The sequence below is a fragment of the Diplotaxodon limnothrissa genome, linkage group LG19 (assembly GCF_057381915.1).
Source record: "Diplotaxodon limnothrissa isolate DT_005_m linkage group LG19, D_limnothrissa_male_GT1.1, whole genome shotgun sequence".
NCBI lineage: Eukaryota > Metazoa > Chordata > Actinopteri > Cichliformes > Cichlidae > Diplotaxodon > Diplotaxodon limnothrissa.
This window is the reverse complement of record NC_140614.1, coordinates 31304935-31329213: the sequence shown is the minus strand read 5'-3', so window position 1 is coordinate 31329213 and position 24279 is coordinate 31304935. Positions and strand designations below refer to the sequence as shown.

The 24279-nt window shown below is 46.0% G+C and overlaps 1 protein-coding gene across 1 annotated transcript; it reads left to right on the top strand.

Moving 5' to 3' along the window:
• Positions 1-1461: 1461 nt before the first annotated feature.
• LOC146612555 (uncharacterized) lies at positions 1462-19106 on the top strand. Its single transcript, XM_085343265.1, has 6 exons — positions 1462-1558; positions 1875-1982; positions 17197-17457; positions 17558-17718; positions 17798-18051; positions 18956-19106. Exons 1-6 carry the CDS (start codon positions 1462-1464, stop codon positions 19104-19106), a joined length of 1032 nt encoding a protein of 343 aa, XP_085199391.1.
• The last annotated feature ends 5173 nt before the right edge of the window (positions 19107-24279 follow it).

The window sequence follows — 24279 nt, the reverse complement described above, 5'->3', positions numbered from 1 at the left end:
AAATTTTTGCTTTCTTTCTTTTTCTTAAAAAAAAAAAAATCAGTATCATATTCAGTGTTTGGTACTGCTATTTGCTCTAATGTATTTTGTTTGCTGTCCCACATCATGATATACGGTAAAAGCTTAACCAAAAACTATAGTTGATATTTTGGCTGATATTTTCTCACAAAAACATATCATCTCATATATCAAAAATCTTTCAGCATTCACATTAGATTTTCAGCAGAAAATATTAAATAAGTTGTTTTTTATAAGTGAGCTAACTTGACAGCTTAAATTAAAAGTTTGAGCTTCAATTGGCTCCTAAGTAATTTGTAACCTAACACATCAGAAACCAGCAATCATGAAAAAAATAGCAAGCAGTACTGCAAATTATTGGTCAGTGTCACAAGTCTTTAACGGGAATTTGCGACATCAATAAAATTACTGTTAGCTTATCCCATACCAGTTGTTTGGTTTGTTCATGGCGTAACACTTCACAGATTATGTAAAGCTGCTAACTGAAGAGTGAGCTGAGGGTCTTCTAAGATTTAGCATTAATAAATGAAATTGATTATTTTTGATGTATAATCAGGCTCTATATGATTTTAAAGATCTTATAGTACCATATCTCCCCACTGCAGCAATTCGCTCTCATGTTACCAGGATATTTAAATGTGTGGAATGGGAGGCAGAGCCTTCAGTTTTCAGGCCACTCTTCTGTGGAACCAGCTCCCAGCTTTGATTCAGGAGGCAGACACCCTCTCTGCTTTGAAGATTAGTCTTAAGACTTGTTTTGACAAAGCTTATAGTTTGGGCTGGATCAGGTGACTCTAAATCCTCCCTTAGTTATGCTGCTGTAGAAACAGGCTGCTGGGAGCTTCCCACGATGCACTGAGTTCTCACTCCCTTTCCTTCAGCATGTATTTATACACCTCTCTGCATTTAATAATGATTTATTATTAACAACTCGCTCCACAGTCCTGTCTCCCTCTCCTCACCAACAGATGACTGCCCCTCTTGAGCCTGGTTCTGATGGAGGTTTATTCCTGTTAAAAGGGAGTTTTCCCTTCCCACTGTCGCCAAAGCCCTTGCTCACAGGGGCTTGTATGATAGTTGGAGTTTCTCTTATTATTGTGCGGTCTATAGCTTACAATATAAAGTGCCTTGAAGCTACTGTTCTTGTGACATTTGATTATATAAATAAAATTCAACTGAACACTGATGAGGGTTCCTTCAGCTGTGATTTGGACAAATTCTTTGAATTCTCTCAAAGAGATCAGCAGATGCACATCCCGTGTATCTGGAAAGTAATTGTGGAACCCACACATTAATAACATCTATCACTTCCCTCTTTGTTTTTACAGACAGCAGATTTCACTGGAACTGATTGTTGATGACCTCAGCAGTAGGCGTCACAATCTGTGACAGATTGTTGCTTAAATGCACTGACATATGACTGATTTAGACTGAACAGTGAGAATGGAGGAGACAAATGGTGGTTTTCAGACACTTGTCTATGAAGACGATTTGCACAAGGAAGAGTATCCTCCTTACCATCAGTCTAACAGGATACAAGGTATAATAATTCAAATTTTTATTCATTGCACTCCCATAGTCAGGTTTCTGATTCTTTTGATTGAAGTAGGTTTTACAGAGTTAAGATATAATGACAGGACCTGATGATCTGAGACAACTACGTGTAAGGTTTACATGCTCTAACAGGATTTTTCTAATCATAAATAAAGAGTACAGAGCAGATGTTAAATAAACTACTAGTAAACAGTAATATTAAATCCTAAAATGATCACATTTTACTCTTTTAAAGCTTAAACCAAGTTATATGTGTGTTACCTGCGTTTAAGTTGAAAATTCATAATGTTCTGCCTGTCTAGTGTCCATGTTCACTATGAGTCCTGGGAGACGCCACAGACTGGCTGCAGCGTGCCTGGCGCTTCTTGCTGCTGTTCTTCTGATACTGAATGTTGGCCTGGGGATCCACTGTAAGTCATTATGAGTTATAGTGCACAGAAATGTTTTCATTATTAAATAATTTCTTTTTTGCAATTTAGCAAATGGTTATCAAACTTTGCCAATAGTCCAAAAAAAGAAAAAACTTCAGAAAAACTGAAAAAAGTCCTGATAATTTTTCTGCCAGAACACCTTCTGTTTTTTGTTTGTTTGTTTGTTTGTTTTAGTACACAACAAAATTGGTTTTTATTCTTTTCTTTTTATTCTCGTCAATTCCAAAACTGTACTAAAATATGCCGGCATCCATCTCCTCATAAAATGACTAAACAATAATTTACAATCTTTAAAATTTGAGCATTTTTATTTTCCTTGAAATGAGTTTGTCCTCATGTAAAGACATGGAAGTGACTTCAAAGTGTTGTCTTTAAACAGGATACCTGGCAAACATTAACAAAAAATGTAAGAATATTTAACAATATCCAGAATACATTTAAGCTGGAATCACTGCCTCGTGGTTCTTTGCATCAGCCAAATTGTTAAGCTGTGGTTTCTATTCTTGTCTGTTGAATCATTGCATTTACTTCATCAATGAAGCCGAGACTACTTTATCCTAGATTAACACTGTAGGATCTCTACCTTACAATATGAAGTGACTTGAGATGAGAGTTGTTGACAGCTAAGCGGTGCTACATGAATAAAACTGAACAGATCAGTGATCCTGTGATTTAGGTTTATTAGAAAAAAAAGATCGATGACTGCAGCCCTCTCAGCACAAGGCTGACAGGACTTTCCCCCCCATATAATAAATAAAACACAAAATAAAACATTAAAACAAAAAAGACAGATTACTATACTAAACTTCCAGATAGACTGCATCTACTGGATTTGTTTTGTCTACGCTTACCTTTCAAAGACAGTGAGGAGCAAAGTACAATTAGAAGTGTTTCTTCTGATGAAAACTTTTCATCAGCAGCAAAGGCATAAGGGTCACTTAAATGGATCACTTAAACTCTGGTTCAAGGTGCACATCTTTTTCTCTGCTGCGCTAAAGATGCTCTCAGCTGTTTAACTTTAGGGATGGAGAAAAGTTTGACATATTTCTTTTTTTTTTTTATATATTCTTTATTTCTACAATATTACCTCATAAAGATGATTACAGGCATTAATTAACACAGTTTACAAGAGAAAAACGAAACAAAACGAGAAGAAAGAAAGTGTCACGGCTGCCGAGGCGAGCCGTGTGGGAAAGGAGGGAGAAAGGACCCAAAACGCAGGCAGTAGATAATAATGCTGGTGATGTTTATTTACACAATAGTGAGAGGGCAAAACAGGCAAGAGAGAAGACAAAACAAAAGACCTAAACTGGGAAAGCTAAATGACAAACCTGAGAGGGTACCAGAAAGGGGTGAGAGGCAGAGAGCCGCGCAGGACACCGAGGAACACAGACTGATGCGGAGTTACACAGACGAACCGGCAACAGGCAGGAGAACACACAGGGCTTAAATACACACACCAGTAATCAGGGGATGCGAGACAGGAGGGCAACACAGCTGGGAGAAATAAGGCTAACGAGACAGGGGAGAGGTAAAACTGAACACACTGACATGAGACATGAACTTTCAGAATAAAACAGGAAACTAACAGACACAGAGAACCAGACCGGACACTGAACTTGACAGGCAGACTCATGAGCAGACACAACACCATGGACAGACAGAGGGAACACAGAGAAGTGGAAGCAGGCAGGCAAAGAACAGAAACCTAACAAATGGCAAAATCACAACAGAATACACACTCTGAATGAACAAAAGCATAAGGAACACAAAACACTGAGTCCTCAGACTCAGGACCATGACACTCTGAATGAACAAAAGCATAAGGAACACAAAACACTGAGTCCTCAGACTCAGGACCATGACAGTACCCCCCCCTCAAGGGCTGGCACCAGACAGCCCAACAGAAATACAAAAACAGACCAAAGCCAAAAAAAAAAAACCCCACGAAACCAAAAAAAACAGAAAACGACCCGACCAGGGCGGGCGGTGGGGGTCCAGGACGGAGGGACACAGTCCGAAAAGGCCCAGACGGACAAGGTCAGGGGGCCGACCCGGAGGCCAAAACAGTTCAGTTCCGGGGGCCGACCGCGTGAAAGGCAGCAGCAGTGGGGCAGGTCCGGAGGCCGGCCACGCAGTAGGCAGTGGTGTGGAAACAGTTCTGGGGGCCGACCGTGCGGACGGCAACAGCGATGTGGAAACAAGTCCGGAGGCCGGCCACGTGGAAGGTAGTGGCGGCGTTCAGGAGGGCGTCCACAGTGGCGGAGATGCCCAACAAGCGGCCTGGCAGATGACCGACGATGTGGAGGTGGTAGTAGGGGACCTGAGGGCTGCGTGGCCCCTGCAGCACCAGACGAGGCAGCGGAGGCTGGACCAGACGAGGCAGCGGAGGCTGGACCAGACGAGGCAGCGGAGGCTGGACCAGACGAGGCAGCAGAGGCTGGACCAGACGAGGCAGCAGAGGCTGGACCAGACGAGGCAGCAGAGGCTGGACCAGACGAGGCAGCAGAGGCTGGACCAGACGAGGCAGCAGAGGCTGGACCAGACGAGGCAGCAGAGGCTGGACCAGACGAGGCAGCAGAGGCTGGACCAGACGAGGCAGCAGAGGCTGGACCAGACGAGGCAGCAGAGGCTGGACCAGACGAGGCAGCAGAGGCTGGACCAGACGAGGCAGCAGAGGCTGGACCAGACGAGGCAGCAGAGGCTGGACCAGACGAGGCAGCAGAGGCTGGACCAGACGAGGCAGCAGAGGCTGGACCAGACGAGGCAGCAGAGGCTGGACCAGACGAGGCAGCAGAGGCTGGACCAGACGAGGCAGCAGAGGCTGGACCAGACGAGGCAGCAGAGGCTGGACCAGACGAGGCAGCAGAGGCTGGACCAGACGAGGCAGCAGAGGCTGGACCAGACGAGGCAGCAGAGGCTGGACCAGACGAGGCAGCAGAGGCTGGACCAGACGAGGCAGCAGAGGCTGGACCAGACGAGGCAGCAGAGGCTGGACCAGACGAGGCAGCAGAGGCTGGACCAGACGAGGCAGCAGAGGCTGGACCAGACGAGGCAGCAGAGGCTGGACCAGACGAGGCAGCAGAGGCTGGACCAGACGAGGCAGCAGAGGCTGGACCAGACGAGGCAGCAGAGGCTGGACCAGACGAGGCAGCAGAGGCTGGACCAGACGAGGCAGCAGAGGCTGGACCAGACGAGGCAGCAGAGGCTGGACCAGACGAGGCAGCAGAGGCTGGACCAGACGAGGCAGCAGAGGCTGGACCAGACGAGGCAGCAGAGGCTGGACCAGACGAGGCAGCAGAGGCTGGACCAGACGAGGCAGCAGAGGCTGGACCAGACGAGGCAGCAGAGGCTGGACCAGACGAGGCAGCAGAGGCTGGACCAGACGAGGCAGCAGAGGCTGGACCAGACGAGGCAGCAGAGGCTGGACCAGACGAGGCAGCAGAGGCTGGACCAGACGAGGCAGCAGAGGCTGGACCAGACGAGGCAGCAGAGGCTGGACCAGACGAGGCAGCAGAGGCTGGACCAGACGAGGCAGCAGAGGCTGGACCAGACGAGGCAGCAGAGGCTGGACCAGACGAGGCAGCAGAGGCTGGACCAGACGAGGCAGCAGAGGCTGGACCAGACGAGGCAGCAGAGGCTGGACCAGACGAGGCAGCAGAGGCTGGACCAGACGAGGCAGCAGAGGCTGGACCAGACGAGGCAGCAGAGGCTGGACCAGACGAGGCAGCAGAGGCTGGACCAGACGAGGCAGCAGAGGCTGGACCAGACGAGGCAGCAGAGGCTGGACCAGACGAGGCAGCAGAGGCTGGACCAGACGAGGCAGCAGAGGCTGGACCAGACGAGGCAGCAGAGGCTGGACCAGACGAGGCAGCAGAGGCTGGACCAGACGAGGCAGCAGAGGCTGGACCAGACGAGGCAGCAGAGGCTGGACCAGACGAGGCAGCAGAGGCTGGACCAGACGAGGCAGCAGAGGCTGGACCAGACGAGGCAGCAGAGGCTGGACCAGACGAGGCAGCAGAGGCTGGACCAGACGAGGCAGCAGAGGCTGGACCAGACGAGGCAGCAGAGGCTGGACCAGACGAGGCAGCAGAGGCTGGACCAGACGAGGCAGCAGAGGCTGGACCAGACGAGGCAGCAGAGGCTGGACCAGACGAGGCAGCAGAGGCTGGACCAGACGAGGCAGCAGAGGCTGGACCAGACGAGGCAGCAGAGGCTGGACCAGACGAGGCAGCAGAGGCTGGACCAGACGAGGCAGCAGAGGCTGGACCAGACGAGGCAGCAGAGGCTGGACCAGACGAGGCAGCAGAGGCTGGACCAGACGAGGCAGCAGAGGCTGGACCAGACGAGGCAGCAGAGGCTGGACCAGACGAGGCAGCAGAGGCTGGACCAGACGAGGCAGCAGAGGCTGGACCAGACGAGGCAGCAGAGGCTGGACCAGACGAGGCAGCAGAGGCTGGACCAGACGAGGCAGCAGAGGCTGGACCAGACGAGGCAGCAGAGGCTGGACCAGACGAGGCAGCAGAGGCTGGACCAGACGAGGCAGCAGAGGCTGGACCAGACGAGGCAGCAGAGGCTGGACCAGACGAGGCAGCAGAGGCTGGACCAGACGAGGCAGCAGAGGCTGGACCAGACGAGGCAGCAGAGGCTGGACCAGACGAGGCAGCAGAGGCTGGACCAGACGAGGCAGCAGAGGCTGGACCAGACGAGGCAGCAGAGGCTGGACCAGACGAGGCAGCAGAGGCTGGACCAGACGAGGCAGCAGAGGCTGGACCAGACGAGGCAGCAGAGGCTGGACCAGACGAGGCAGCAGAGGCTGGACCAGACGAGGCAGCAGAGGCTGGACCAGACGAGGCAGCAGAGGCTGGACCAGACGAGGCAGCAGAGGCTGGACCAGACGAGGCAGCAGAGGCTGGACCAGACGAGGCAGCAGAGGCTGGACCAGACGAGGCAGCAGAGGCTGGACCAGACGAGGCAGCAGAGGCTGGACCAGACGAGGCAGCAGAGGCTGGACCAGACGAGGCAGCAGAGGCTGGACCAGACGAGGCAGCAGAGGCTGGACCAGACGAGGCAGCAGAGGCTGGACCAGACGAGGCAGCAGAGGCTGGACCAGACGAGGCAGCAGAGGCTGGACCAGACGAGGCAGCAGAGGCTGGACCAGACGAGGCAGCAGAGGCTGGACCAGACGAGGCAGCAGAGGCTGGACCAGACGAGGCAGCAGAGGCTGGACCAGACGAGGCAGCAGAGGCTGGACCAGACGAGGCAGCAGAGGCTGGACCAGACGAGGCAGCAGAGGCTGGACCAGACGAGGCAGCAGAGGCTGGACCAGACGAGGCAGCAGAGGCTGGACCAGACGAGGCAGCAGAGGCTGGACCAGACGAGGCAGCAGAGGCTGGACCAGACGAGGCAGCAGAGGCTGGACCAGACGAGGCAGCAGAGGCTGGACCAGACGAGGCAGCAGAGGCTGGACCAGACGAGGCAGCAGAGGCTGGACCAGACGAGGCAGCAGAGGCTGGACCAGACGAGGCAGCAGAGGCTGGACCAGACGAGGCAGCAGAGGCTGGACCAGACGAGGCAGCAGAGGCTGGACCAGACGAGGCAGCAGAGGCTGGACCAGACGAGGCAGCAGAGGCTGGACCAGACGAGGCAGCAGAGGCTGGACCAGACGAGGCAGCAGAGGCTGGACCAGACGAGGCAGCAGAGGCTGGACCAGACGAGGCAGCAGAGGCTGGACCAGACGAGGCAGCAGAGGCTGGACCAGACGAGGCAGCAGAGGCTGGACCAGACGAGGCAGCAGAGGCTGGACCAGACGAGGCAGCAGAGGCTGGACCAGACGAGGCAGCAGAGGCTGGACCAGACGAGGCAGCAGAGGCTGGACCAGACGAGGCAGCAGAGGCTGGACCAGACGAGGCAGCAGAGGCTGGACCAGACGAGGCAGCAGAGGCTGGACCAGACGAGGCAGCAGAGGCTGGACCAGACGAGGCAGCAGAGGCTGGACCAGACGAGGCAGCAGAGGCTGGACCAGACGAGGCAGCAGAGGCTGGACCAGACGAGGCAGCAGAGGCTGGACCAGACGAGGCAGCAGAGGCTGGACCAGACGAGGCAGCAGAGGCTGGACCAGACGAGGCAGCAGAGGCTGGACCAGACGAGGCAGCAGAGGCTGGACCAGACGAGGCAGCAGAGGCTGGACCAGACGAGGCAGCAGAGGCTGGACCAGACGAGGCAGCAGAGGCTGGACCAGACGAGGCAGCAGAGGCTGGACCAGACGAGGCAGCAGAGGCTGGACCAGACGAGGCAGCAGAGGCTGGACCAGACGAGGCAGCAGAGGCTGGACCAGACGAGGCAGCAGAGGCTGGACCAGACGAGGCAGCAGAGGCTGGACCAGACGAGGCAGCAGAGGCTGGACCAGACGAGGCAGCAGAGGCTGGACCAGACGAGGCAGCAGAGGCTGGACCAGACGAGGCAGCAGAGGCTGGACCAGACGAGGCAGCAGAGGCTGGACCAGACGAGGCAGCAGAGGCTGGACCAGACGAGGCAGCAGAGGCTGGACCAGACGAGGCAGCAGAGGCTGGACCAGACGAGGCAGCAGAGGCTGGACCAGACGAGGCAGCAGAGGCTGGACCAGACGAGGCAGCAGAGGCTGGACCAGACGAGGCAGCAGAGGCTGGACCAGACGAGGCAGCAGAGGCTGGACCAGACGAGGCAGCAGAGGCTGGACCAGACGAGGCAGCAGAGGCTGGACCAGACGAGGCAGCAGAGGCTGGACCAGACGAGGCAGCAGAGGCTGGACCAGACGAGGCAGCAGAGGCTGGACCAGACGAGGATGAAGCAGTGGCTGGACCAGGTGAGGATGAAGACACGGAGGCTGGACCAGGCGACGCTGAGGATGCTGAATCCGGACCAGGCAACGGCGTGGAGGATGACACAGAGGCTGCAGCTGGCGTGGGTGGAAACACAGAGGCTGCAGCTGGAGCAGCTGGTGGCTGGACGGGCTCCTCGGGCCCCCCAGCTGACGAGGAAGGAGGCTGGACGGGCTCCTCGGGCCCCCCAGCTGACGAGGAAGGAGGCTGGACGGGCTCCTCGGGCCCCCCAGCAAAAACAGTCTCAGAACCAGTGGGCACTGGAGCCCCTGGCACACACAGAATGGAACCAGCAGGTGCGGAGACCTCTGGCAGGAACACTACAGGACCAGCAGGCACACGGGCCTCTGGCAGGGACAGAACAGGACCAGCAGGCACACGGGCCTCTGGCAGGGACAGAACAGGACCAGCAGGCACACGGGCCTCTGGCAGGAACGCAACAGGACCAGCAGGCACACGGGCCTCTGGCAGGGACAGAACAGGACCAGCAGGCACACGGGCCTCTGGCAGCATTGATGCTGACTGGGGCTGAGCAACACATAGATTAGGCTCAGGAAGCAACAGTTGGGTGCAGTCCTCGGCTGACTCCTTAGCCTCCAGGGGTCCAGAGTCAACTGCGGGTTGTAACTCGGACTCTGGGGAGACCCTGGAGGTAGTAAATGTCTCTAATCGGGCCAGCTTTTGAGGAACGAAAACAGTATTGTTAAATGTGTCTCTCTGCTTGGAGTGGATGGGCGAGGAGCTGTGTCTTTCGGGTAGAATAGACTTATATTGTTTTACAGGTGGAACAACTGATACAGGATGCAGGGCTGGTGGCTGCTGAACAGGAGGCAGAACTGAGGGTGACTGACATAGGGGTTGTGATGACAACGGTGGTGGAGTTGGAGACTGAGCTTGAGGCCGTGCGGCTACCTGAGCCTGAGGCCGTGCGGCTAACTGAGCCTGAGGCCGTGCGGCTAACTGAGCTTGAGGCCGCGGTTCAAATGAATAAGCGGACCTAGTATTATCAGAGCTAGTGTTAATGGTCTCTGGGTTATATGTCACAGTTTTAGCAGACCCTGGGTTGGCTGACACGGGTTTAACAGTTTCAGAAGAACAACAGCCCTTTGCTTTTACTGAAGTCTTAAAAATGCCAACCTGGGAGAGATCGGTTACCACGAAGGTAGGTAGGCTTCGCGAATTAGCTCCCACTGACACACCCCGAACAATCCCGGAAGAAAAAGTCTCAAGGTACGAATTGGAACTGTTATCCTTCCTACTCACCACAGTCGGCTGCTCTGATATCCTGGGGTCCGACTGTGGCGAGGGGTGTCGACGGCGTGAGTGCTGATCCCCATTTGAAGGCTGGACCGACGGGCCGGGCAGGACGCTCTCCGTCGGGTCGGGGAGTGAAGCATGTGTTGCTGGGTGGGTGGTAGCAGGGGGAAGAAGATGAAGCTCGTTCAGAACGAAATCCTGTATGAGCGGGTGAAGTGAGCTGAGCAACCAGGGGAGACCAAAAAGTAAACGCTGAAGCCGAACCGCTATGCTTTGGCGGAATTCTCTCCCCTCATGCTCCAGCCATAGGTTAATTAATTTGTCCACTGAGTACAAAATGTCCTCCCGGAGCTCCTTGGGCGGGTTGACTGCCGCTGGGTCCATAGTGGCCGGTTCGTACTGTCACGGCTGCCGAGGCGAGCCGTGTGGGAAAGGAGGGAGAAAGGACCCAAAACGCAGGCAGTAGATAATAATGCTGGTGATGTTTATTTACACAATAGTGAGAGGGCAAAACAGGCAAGAGAGAAGACAAAACAAAAGACCTAAACTGGGAAAGCTAAATGACAAACCTGAGAGGGTACCAGAAAGGGGTGAGAGGCAGAGAGCCGCGCAGGACACCGAGGAACACAGACTGATGCGGAGTTACACAGACGAACCGGCAACAGGCAGGAGAACACACAGGGCTTAAATACACACACCAGTAATCAGGGGATGCGAGACAGGAGGGCAACACAGCTGGGAGAAATAAGGCTAACGAGACAGGGGAGAGGTAAAACTGAACACACTGACATGAGACATGAACTTTCAGAATAAAACAGGAAACTAACAGACACAGAGAACCAGACCGGGCACTGAACTTGACAGGCAGACTCATGAGCAGACACAATAACACCATGGACAGACAGAGGGAACACAGAGAAGTGGAAGCAGGCAGGCAAAGAACAGAAACCTAACAAATGGCAAAATCACAACAGAATACACACTCTGAATGAACAAAAGCATAAGGAACACAAAACACTGAGTCCTCAGACTCAGGACCATGACACTCTGAATGAACAAAAGCATAAGGAACACAAAACACTGAGTCCTCAGACTCAGGACCATGACAGTAAGACAGATAAAGAGAAAGAGAAAGAAAAAAAAAAGGAAAAAAAATTATATATATATAAAATAAAAGGAGAAAGCTCTGTCGGGAGTAAACAATTAACTAAATTGGTGGTTTCAAGCTTTAAAGAGAAAATTCGGTTTATAGGTATTAACGTATTGGACCCACTTATCCCAGCACAGATGGAACCAGGCCATCCTGTCATTAACATGAGCTGTTACTTCCTCCATCCTATATATCTCTAACGTAATTTCCCACCATAATGACAAAGTCGGTATGTCTTGCGAGGACCATTTCTTTGTTATACATTTCTTACTTGCAACCAATAAAGCTCTTAACAGACATATGTCATTTTTGGACCAGTTCTGCGGTATACAGCCAAAAAAAATTGTCTTCATATCCTGAGGGAATGTACAGTTAAAAATGCCTTGTAATATACCATGAATGTCTTTCCAGTAAGTCCGTAGCACAGGACAGTCCCACATAATATGGGTGTGATGGGCTCCTTGGTATCCACAGTTTCGCCAGCACACGGGAGGATTCCCATCATAGTGAGCCTTTTGACATGGAGTGATAAAGAACCTTATCAGAGTTTTCCATCCGAACTCCCTCCAGCTTTTGGAGGAAGTACTCCTCCATTGCCATTCCCACATCTGAGTCCATTCTTCCCTAGAAATACACATCCCTCCCTCCTTTTCCCATAACATCTTCACATAATCAGTTGAGTGTGGAAGCTTATTCATAAAAAAATTGTACCAAAAAAAAATGAGTCTTGTGTCAACATCCCCACTGTACGCCTGTCTAAATAAAGTTACCAATTCCACGTTAGTATTTGACATCTGACCGATTGTTGTCTTTATATAGTGTCTTATTTGCAAGTATCGAAAAAAATCCTGTTTTTCTAGATTGTGTCTCTGTTTCAGCGTGTCAAAACTAATAAGGTTCCCATCCTTTATCAAACTATCATATGTAGATAACCCTTTAGCAGGCCAGCTTTTAAAACGTGAGTCCAATTTATTCGGGGCAAAGTCAGAATCATATGCATACCATTTGAATAAAGCCAAATCCTGTTCAAGTTTGAATTCTTTCACGACTTTTCTCCATATATTAAGTGTGCACGACACCCAGGGGTTATGAATCTTGTCAATATATTTTCGAATATTCGAGTCCATCAGGACAGCTTGTATTGGGGAGGAAAACATATTCTCCTCTATAGTCTTCCAGTGTGCTTGGTAGCTTGTATCACACCAATTAACCACCGTTTTCAACTGAGCAGCCCGATAATAATTTTTTAGTGATGGCAACCCCCATCCTCCCACCTTCTTATGTAATTGTAAAGTTTTAAAACAAACCCTCGGCCGCTTCCCCCCCCCCCATATAAACCGCGATATTATTTTATCCCATTCATTGAAACGACTTGGATCAATGGATATTGGTAGTGTTTGGAATAAATATAATATTCTTGGCAAGATGTTCATTTTAATAGATTCAACTCGTGAGTGTAAAGAAAGAAAGGGGATCATGTTCCATCGCCTAATATCACCCACTATTCTCCTTTGTAGAGAACCAAAATTCTCCTCAGATAGTTTAGTTAAATCCTTGGGAATAACAACTCCTAGATATTTCAATGATTGTGCTTGCCAATTCATTGGATATTGAACAACCATGTGAGCTGGGGGGTTGTAGTTATAGCTGAGAATTTGAGTTTTAGACATATTAATTTTATATCCAGAGAGTTTCCCAAATTTTTGACACAGATTCATCAGCGAAGGCAAGGAGTTAGTGGGCTGATCTAAATAGATCAATATGTCATCCGCATAACAAGCGAGCTTGTGTTCCTGTCCTGCAATAGTGATCCCCTTAATGTCTTTATTTCGTCTAATTGATTGTGCCAAGGGTTCTAAGTACAATGCAAACAGGAGCGGGGACCAAGCACAGCCTTGTTTATTTCCTCTCTGCAGAACGAAGCTATTTGAGAGAGAACCATTAACTTTAATTCTTGCGGTGGGGTTAGTGTATAGTGCCCTCACCGTATCAACAATTCCCTTATGTAAGCCGAATTTATCCAGGACTTTATATAGAAAGTCCCAATTTACAGAATCAAAGGCTTTTTCTGCATCAATACTCATAAGCATGGCTGTACTCTTAGATGTCTGTATCTGATGTATTACATGAAGAGTTCTACGTATATTATCCTGGGTCTGTCGTCGTCTTATAAACCCCGTTTGATCATTGCTAATTAAGTCAGGTAAAAATTCTTCCATTCTCCTGGCCATTATCGAAGTAAACAATCTATAATCTATGTTAAGGACAGAAATAGGTCTATATGAGCCACACTCCATTTTGTCTTTCCCTTCTTTCGGAATAGCCGAAATAATTGCCTCCTTCCAACTCGGTGGAATTTGCGCTGTTTTTAACACACAGTTAAAAGTAGTAAGTAGTGTAGGGATCAAGTCCTGTTTGAATTCCCGATACCACTCCGCGGTGTAACCATCGGAGCCTGGTGACTTATTTGATTTCAGCCTATTGATGGCATTCATAAGTTCAGCTTCCGTCACCTCCGCTATCATCGTTTTATTTTGTTCCTCGTTAAAGCTTGGTAGGCATAAAGAGTTCAGGAAGTTGTCCATTTCGTGTTCAGCCCCCCCTGGGACTCCCGCATATAATGTTTTATAAAATGACTCAAAGGCGTTTTGTATCTTGCAAGGATGAGTCATTATATTCCCCGTCTCTGGGTGTTTGATTTTAGTTACAGTATTCTCCGCTATCTTCTTCTTAAGTTTCCATGCTAAAATTTTCATTGATTGCGATCCTCCATCATAATGTTTCTGTTTCAAATATAACAATTTTCTCTTTATCGTCTGTATACTCTGCGTATTTATTTCATTTCTAATCATTGTTAGTTTCTGCAAGGTGCCCGCTGAAGGCTTATGTTTGTGCTCACTTTCTAATTGTTTTTGAATCGCTTGTAAATCTTCCATTTTTTTCTCTCTTGCTTTTTTTTGGAAGGAGGCAAATGCTATAATCTTCCCCCTCATAACAGCTTTTAATGCGTCCCATAGTATCGGGGGTAAAACCTCCCCATTATCATTAATTTCAAGGTAATCTTTGAGCTCTGCCTTTATTACTTTCCTAAATTCTACATCTTTAAGCAGGGATGAATTCAATCTCCAAATTGAAACTTTTGGGTGTACATTCATATCAATCGTTAGGTACAGCGGTGCGTGATCACTTATATCTATCAAGCCCATCTCGCATGTTAAGATTTTATCCCTATCTCTTCCAAACATTAAAAAATAATCTATCCTCGTGTAAAGTGAGTGTGGGGCTGAAAAATGAGAGTAATCCCTCCTTGTAGGAAAGCGATTTCTCCATACATCAATTAAACCCACCTCATCGAACAGTGCTGAGATTCTTTTATATAATGTACTCGATCCCGGCTTCTTTCTTTTAGAGCTATCTAGGTCCGGTTGTAGGCGTATATTCAGATCACCGCCGCAAATTAAAGGGCCTTGAGTTTCTGTCACCATTATGTTAACAATGTACTTAAAAAAACTTAGGTCACTTCCTGGTGGGGCGTACACATTCATTAGAGTAACCTGATTACCATCAACTGTTCCCCGTACCAGTATAAATCTCCCATCCTTATCTTTAAGTTCAAATGACTTTTCAAAGTTCAGTGCCCTGGAAATCAAGATTACCACGCCCCGTCTGCGGCCTGATTCATACGCTGAGGAGAACATATTTGTAAAACCCATCCTCCTGAGTTTTTCATGTTCATTATTATTCAAGTGTGTCTCTTGTAAATATACTATCTGCGCTCGATCTTTCTTCATTTTATTCAAGATTCGACTTCGTTTAATGGGATTCGTGAGCCCATTCACATTAAAAGATATAACCTTAATTCCTCTAGTAGTCATTTATCCGAAATAAAATATCCAGACTTAATTAATTTATCAACTGGTAAACTCCCTTTAACAACCCAAATAATAAACAACCACAATCGTCCAGAATCGGACAAAGAAAAAACAAAACAAGACAAAAAAACAAAAATAATATGTGATTCCAAGGTTGGGGTCAGTCCTAACAGACCCTGGCACGTATATCCCATAGACAGGGGGAAACCTCCCCTGACTGGAGGGCAAGTTTGACATATTTCATGACCATTAAATATTAGCGAGGCCTCTGAGAATGAGGTCAAGCAAAAATCCCTGCTTGTGCTCATGGACTGTAAATTTCAACAAATAAGACATTAATACGACAAACTGCTGAGTGACACAAGAGCCTAGGGGAAGGGCAAGCATGAAGTGAGATGCTGTGTGTGTGTGTGTACACATGTGCTCACACATGTTGGTACCTCTCTCCCCGTAGCAAAGTCCTGAATAAAGTCTGAATGTTCAGTCAATCAAGATCCATATGAGCTGTAAAGAAAATAACCTCAGCTTTTTCTTGGATGTTCAAAGTTTTTCAGTTCATACAGGAACATCAGCAGTCTGGGTGAATGTATCGCTGTTTACTTCCCCCGTCTCATTGAGCCTGGTCAGGATGTGTTCAGAGGAAAAAAGAGGAACAGAAAGAATTTTAAAAAGTTAGGTTTTTTTTGTTGCTCTTGTTTACTTTTAAGCCAAAAATAAAATGAATAAAGCTACAAGGTTTAATATTGAGAAACTTGAGGTGGAAAATGACTTGAGCATTGTATAATTCAAGTAACATACATTGAACATACCATCAAAAAGTAAAATAAATCATAACATTAAACTCACCTTGCTAAGTTGATCAGGCTTTTTGCTTCATCCCCTGAGACCAGCTGCACTGAAGCTTTTGTCCTCATCTTTTTCGCTCAGTGAGGTCTTTCCTTTCCTTGGCCATTCCTCTGCCAGCTGCCTTTGCACTGGAAAACCAAAATGTGTGATCACAGGTGAAGTAAGGGATATTTTTCCAGTGCAGAGTTTAGAGTGCTCCATTTGGTGATAGCTGTTGAACAACATTTCTAAGGATGTTGAAAAAGACAAATATTTCTGTTTACTATTAGGCAAAATCATCACATAAATCACATTTTCAACAAAAGTTAGAGCGAAGGCACAGTTACAGGGAAAATGTGTCTGTCTGTGACTAAATGTACTGAGGTGAGTAATTTGCTATCAGCCTGCTTATTGATTCATTGTACTGATGCTACAATGATTTGTACAAATCTTGGAAATCTACAATAACATTTCTAAATAAAACTGATGATGTACAATGTTGTCAAACCACCTGATTTATAATATTGTTACTTAAGAATAAGAAAAGTAACTGATAGGTTTGTAGCTTGAACCCATCCGCTGGAACGTTGAAGACAATATAATTACACTGCAAAGCAAGACACAAGTAGGCAAGCTTCTTCATGTTTCTCGTGCACGGGAGAGAACCGGACAGACGCCGTTCCTTCGCTTGACCCCAGTTGCTCTCGTCCGTTCTCCCGTACCACTGTTCTTTTATTGAGGTTACATGAATATGCATAAGTTCATTAACATATGACGTCTACATACACACAAAGAGTACCTTGCCTGTGTGTGTGTGTGTGTGTGTGTGTGTGTGTGTGTGTGTGTGTGTGTGTGTGTGTGTGTGTGTGGCCTGCTGATCAAAGGGTCAAACATCCTTGGTCAGGAAGAGGGTAGCCTCCCCCTCACCCTAGATGGTTCATCCTAGATAACACGGTGAGGAAGTCCTGCAGTTCATCTAAACAAAGAGCACTTAGACTAGAACAGACGCAACTACGTTAATCCTACCATAAAACAATAAGACACGGTATGACCTCTCATGCTCCCAAAGTGCTGTCTAATACACACAAAGTTTGCAGACTATCAAGGATCAAAACCTCTACCAATCTACAACTAATTACAAAACTCTAAGCATATATAAGTAAATATTTCTAAGCATAAATGACAATCAACAATACAAATCTAACAGTAACCGTATTCAACAATTGCAGATAACAAACTCACAGACACTCACCTCACCCTCGATGATACCAAACGCATCAGCAAAGAGCTCATCAACCTCCAGGATACTTACAAGACTGCAGTGGAAACCATGAAGGATGCCAGGAAGCAGCTGGACAGTGAGATGAGCCGTCAGACACAAACCAACTGGGAGCTTGAACACCAGACAAAACGAAGCAATGACTATAAAAGTCAGATGGAAAAAGTTACAAAGGAAATTGAAGCCATGAGAACACGCTTATCAATGCTTAGTAAGACCGGTTTCATTGTTTCTGTATATGATACAATTGTAAAAGCATAATGATTTGTTTCATAATTTTCTATAATGGTGGTATTTTCTTTTGGAAACAGGCGATGGCTGCAAACACTGTCCTGCAGGATGGATTTTAATGAACTCTGTATGTTACTACTTCCCCTTGAAGTCAAATGAATTCAAAACATGGAAGGAATCCAGAGATTTCTGTCAGCTGCAGGGAGGAGATCTTATAATCATAGACAGCCAAGATGAAGAGGTTTGTTAGTATTTCTGTGGAGCGGTGTTCATGCAGATTTCTGAAAATTTATCTTTGGTTTTGTTTCTTTTTTCGTTAGAACTCAACAGTCAATTATTTGAGAAATCATCAAGCTGCCCCGAGACAAACTCATGACCTGGTCTGGGAGTCTGACGTTCCTCGCCGTGTGAGACCTTGGATGCCTCACAGAGACCCTGAGTTTCTGGATTGGATAAGCAGAAGAATAAATCATCAAGATACGCCTCATCCCCCAATGGGCTTCTGGATCGGACTGAGAGACGTCCATGAGGAAGGGACTTGGAAATGGTGGGATGGAACATTACTTGCTGAAGGGTAAGAGTTCAGTGTCATTTAAAATGACTGCTTTCATTTCAAACATGAAGAAATATAAACATAAACAACAAAAGTGTACTGTACATTGAGTTGTCTCCAACAACACTACACAGCTTATTTTACCTGCTAGCATGAGTTAGGAGGCATTATAAACTTATTTAATCCAATCCCTTTGATGCAATTAAAATTATCAGCTCAATATCATCTATATGTACAGCAATGACATATATGCACATATATGCATACATACAAATACACATCTCTATATGCACATACATATGTAATGCAATATGCAATGCACAATGCAAAACAACAATCTACATTACTACAGCCAAAAGGGTGTACCCGGCCTTTTCCGCCTACGGTGGCTGGGATAGGCTCCAGTCCCCCTGCTACGCTAAATTGGTTAAATAGAATACAACAGATGAACATATACATTCGTACTTCTACTTTTTTATGTTTTCATTTTGTTTTAATTATACACTTAGTCCATTCTCCACATACAGATATACAAAAACTTCTTCTTGGTCTTTGAATACTGTGCATCTTTTCATTTAATGTAGCATGTAATGTAAGATTTGCTGGAAATTTCACATTAAGAATGAAAAGTACGTAAAGTAAAGTTTATATAGTTCTTTTTGAAGACATAAAAGCAACAAAGAACTGTACAAAAGTTAAAACACAATTAATATCAAGGTAATCATTTTTTGAAATAACAAAAGAATGTCAGGAGGAGGCCTGATTAAACGTATACACACGGTGAAACTTGTGTAAATCAGCGGTCAGTTGTGTTTGTCCTCCTGAAGGATAAATTACACGAATAAGATAAAAGGTGAATAACAATTAATGTGAATCGCGTGAAAGGAAATCCTGTCTCAGCAGTGTAACTTGTCGTTTGCTTCAGGTACTGGAATGATGGAGAGCCAAATGATATCAACAATGAGGACTGTGCAGCGTTGTATCCCAAAGCAAACTTCTACAAGAGCTGGAACGACGTTAAATGTGATGCCCAAATGAAATGGATTTGTGAAAAAGCACCAAAACCACTGAGCTAAAATATCTGCAATAATGCATCACAATCTTACATAAACACAAGTTGCTATCAGACAAATCTCTGTAAGCATTTAATAAACCTTTTAGCATATTAGCAAATCTTACAGCTAACATGAAAAAGCATTATTCAGCACATTTATATAAAGTAAACTGCTGTTTAAAACTGTTATGCCCATATGTGTACCCTGTATTTATCTACAGCAATGCTACAGTAAATTGTTCATCTAAAATATATACAGACTTACAGTGTTTTACATTATTAACACAATATTATACCAGTATGTCTGTTTACACCTCATCTGCTGATGAACACATTAAGAAACACTTGTGCCTGGTAACAATTAAAACTGCAGCTTTAATAACCTGTTTCTTTTAGCAGCCTGTGTACAAAAGGAAAGATGATAAATAGAGAGTCAAAGTCATTATTTATACTTTAGTCAGTATTTTTAACTGTAGAAAATATTTTGGAAGGCTAATAACATATTTCTGGAATATTTGAATTATATAAGACTTCAACTTAACTGGGTTACTGGATAATTTAGAAACGAGATCAAGCATGTTGGTGAGCATCTGAAGGGATAATAAGTGAATTTTGTGGCTGCTTCCTGTTATTCATTTTAGGCCTGACAGAGTAGCTGCTGTCCATCACGTGTACAGCGCATGATATTATCAGTTTACTTCTTTAAAAGAGTTAGAATATGTTCCTCTAAAAATCATAACTTTTGAAAAACAGTTTCTAAGACAAATGTAAATGTCAGAAACAATCTAAATAAAGAGAGAGCACATCTGCAGAGGGAAAACAGTGTCTGAGAATATTTAATGAATCGTATATTTCACATTCAAAAACTAATTTCTGAGTGTGCTAAGGCAGCATAATTGTGACAAAGGTGAGGGATGTATGAAATATTCTCTTTACCAAAATAGTTCAAACTCATGTTTATTTAAACTTCTTCAGTTCCATGAATGAAGTCTGCATTTCAGTCATTAACTGTCATCACAGGGATGCTTTTTACCAAATTTTCAGCACCAGTAGTGGCTCGTTTGAACATTCTTTCTAGTTATGGTGCTAAGCTTTCCATCTCTAGGTAGGTCCACGACAAGTTTAGCACAAGACACAGTGAGACATGAATGGGCAAATGAATGGTGGTAATGAGGAGACCACCCACATGTACCAATCAATAATGTGCACAAATCATTATGAAATTCTGCTTCAGCTTACAAAAGTTATGTGCACTTTTGTGGCATTTACATCTCTTTGGTTGAGATAAAAAAGCCAGAAGATGGTTACGACTGAACAAATGAGTCACAGGATAAAAAGCACAACAAAAGAGGAGTTTGATGTGGCTAATGTGATCGTACTGCAGTTCAGATTTTCAGAATCTTAAATGAGCTGGTTGGAAATGTTAAGTCTAATTATTGAATGTTGTCATTGTGTTTCTTAAATCTGTAAGGTGTTAGTTCAGTCTATAGGATCAAGACATTCCTTTGTCTCTGACCACCTCTCCAGCTACTCTGTGCTGGGGGAGGATTATTGTAGACACATCCCTTGTGAAGATTCTGTTTCTTGTGTGGTAAGCTTCCTGCCCTTTTGTGGCTTCACTGTGTTGTGCATGGTGAACCAATACAGGAATTGAACCATATATTGGGTGTGGGGGAGATTACCATTTTATGACTAAGGATGTTGTTAGAAACAGTTGGAAGTCACGCACACAGAAACACATATTCTCACATGACACACACACACACGTTCTTGCACATGCATACCGATGTTTATACATACACACACATAGTGCCTTGTCTTAGAACCATTTGGGGGTTCACGGTGGGAGGTGCTTTTGCTGTGATGTGTATTGTGTGAACTGTTTTCCCAATAAAAGGCAGCAAGCGGAGGCCGTCGTTGGGGTCAGTCTACGGTAGGATTCAGAGTGCTTTCTGAGACACCGGCTGGGTCTCCCTTGCTTAGCAAGTAAAAGATGTTCGTCTTGTTTTTGTTGTTAACGAGAATAAGTTTCTAAACCAGCGGGGCTTGTGGAAACACAGACCCAACAGGAAACATCTTGTATACAACTGTAAACCTTTGAAATTAAAATAATATTTTTCTATTCATAGCTCCTGTAGTCTTCAGTGATGAGTCAATGTTACTTTACAGTTTCTTACTAGACAATTTAAATTCTTTATGGGGATGATCATGCTCGACACAAACATCCACTTGAAATAATTTCATTCAGCTATGAAAAAACTAATGTGTGGACTGAAACTTCTCAAGCTGTCTCTCACATGTCATTTAACTCGGTCTTTAATTTGGAGATGGTACAAAAGAGCTCACTCCCAATACTGCTGCAAGTTGTTTTTTTGGGACACCACCTTGGAGTTGCCCTATGACACTGTCCCTATCCAGATCAGTCAGCCATGGCGTGCTAGGTGAAGACCCAACTGACCGCAGTAGCCCCAGTAAAGATGCCCCTGAGACAATCCAGCACACAAACAGCAGGGTGCTAGCAGGAAGGGCATACATGGAAAGCCATATCAAGGTGGCCGGCGTAGTAATCTGAAACATCTGTGCCCAGTACGTCCTGGAAGTCCCAAGGTCAAAATTTTAGACGCCCCCTATGGTGGTCGAGAATGACAAAGCTAAGATCCTGTGGGACTTCCAGATACAGATGGACCGAATGGCGATAGCTAACAACCAGACAGAGTAGTATCACAAGCATGGCCATAGTGATACACGTAGTGATACCAAAAGACAGCAACATCAGGAAGAAGGAACACAAGAAGCTTGAGGAGTACCAAGGGCTCAGAGAAGAGCTTGAGTGGATGTGGAGGGTGAAGGTAACAGTGGTCCCAGTGGTAATCGGAGCACTAGATGCAGTGGTTCCCCAGCTCGGCGAGTGGCTCTAGCAGAACTAACAATATTATAATGGAAATCCCACAGAGGACTGAACAAGGACTCAAACTGAAAGTGTTTTTCCTGTCATCTCCAACAACTGCAAAATATTTTGAGGTTATAAAATGGTGTGTTCTAAATCATTTTATTACTTATAAGCCTTGATGATGATAGTTTTAAAGTAAGATTTAAGATAATTATCATATATTGGCATGTAAAAAGTGTAAATCAACACTTTATGAATGGTATTCTGCTGGTAGTCGTTGGAGTTCTTGGGATTAACTGTTACTATGACAGTCTACGTGACAAAAATACAACTTCAGTTTCCCTTTTCTGTAGAATTTCACAGTCCGATCACCAAAAAAATGAACGCTGAGCAACTATATTAGGGGACAAGGGGATTTTACATGTTGGAAATGTATTTTGAGGGTATTCATGGAAACATACAAATGTGGTGATTTTTGATCAGCATTGGTGTTTGTTCCAAAGTTTAGTTTGATATTAGATATTTTACATTAAAGACACACACACAGATGTGATGTGATCGAAAATGAAGAGGAGGCCAAGAAGGTACTAGAGCATGTGATTCTCAAACTTTTCACAATGAGTACCACCTCATAGAATATATGGCTCTTGAAGCACCACCCTTGTGACCGGCATTAAAGTACAGTAGTATAGGCCTATTTAGCACCACATACAGTTTACACGAGACAATTTTATTTATTATATGAATGTTATTTATTTTAACTGTCATAAACAGGATGGAACAAGTGATAATAATAACAACTGTACTGCAATAAAACATCCGGTCTTATGTGATGACATATGAACAAACTACTCTGCGTTTATCAGGGCTGTTGTGTTTTCAACATGCTTTGATGCTTCTATCTTGTTCTATTTCATCTGAACAAGCCCCCCAAAAAGGGGTGCTAACCATAGCTGTGTAGCTAGCCACCGTGTAGCACATTATTATATACTAGCTAGCCCAAATTCAGTAGCCCTACAAACACCACTGCTGTTGAGTTTTCTCTCTTCATTTATGTCAGAAGTGCTAACAGAGCTGTACGTTTTAATTTTTGCTGCGGCGATTAAGCTGCTGGATTTTTGGCTTCACGACCCTCCTTCGTGGTTTGTGCATGTCAAAGCCCAGTTTGTTCTTCGTGGTGTTTCAGCCGACGTGTCGTCGTGTCGAAATACCATCATGTGGTGGCCTCGCTGGATCCGCTGTCCACCCGCTGTGTGATGACCCTCCTCCCAAATCCCCCCTCCCAAGGGAAATACACCGTTCTCAAGGCACTGCTGCTGTGGCGCTACTCCCTCTCCAATGCAGAGTGGGCCGAGAAACTCCTCTTTCTCAGGCCTGGGTGATGGTATCGCTCTCGAGCTCATGGAGAGCATGCTGTGATTGCTAGGATCGGATGACAGCGGATTTGTCTTCACTCACCTCTTCCTCTGACAGTTGCTGCTGGCCGCGAAGGATTACCGCTAACTCGCAGAAGAAGCAGATCGCATTCACCTGGCTACCAGAAGCTTTGGCATCCAGGCAATAGTTCACGACTCACTGACGGCATCTTCTTCATCCCCACCGATACTCCCGAGGACCACCAACTCATCGATGGTGCCTGAGATTTTGGTACGGTGGGAAAAAGCTGTGTTTTTTCCATCAGCGTTTTGGCACCTTTGCATACCTCCGCAATGGTATATTATTTAATCTTAAATTTTGGGGGGGAGATTTCCCGCATACCACTACAGGGAGCCCAAGTACCACCAGTGGTATGCATACCACAGTTTGAGAACCACTGCATGTGAACAAAAACCATAAACAATGAAAAGTGGATATTGACCATCAATGATGGAATATTAAAATTTTTGCAGCATTCACTGACAAAGTCAGCATACTAGTTGCATGATCACTGCAGCCTCCAGCATTCGTGGCATTACGCTTATGGTTGGTTAGGTGTTAGGATTATGGGTTTAAGGTCAGCATCTTACCTTATGTGAAATCATCACTTTTAATATAAGACTTTACAGGACAGCTTGAATTTTTACAAATATTTTAATTAGCCAAAACTCAGACAGTTTTTCATATAAATGTCCCAAATTACAGAAAAGATTCATTTTCATGCTAAGACCAGGTAGTGATCATTCCAGGCCTTTATCGATCTTGGTTTTTCAGATATTCATGTTAAAAATAATTGCCTCATCCGGTTATCAGTCATTCCATTCACGTTCAGACTTTGCCTCTGTCCACTCAAGTAAAACAGGGTGGAAAGAGGCAATGTTCAAAACTA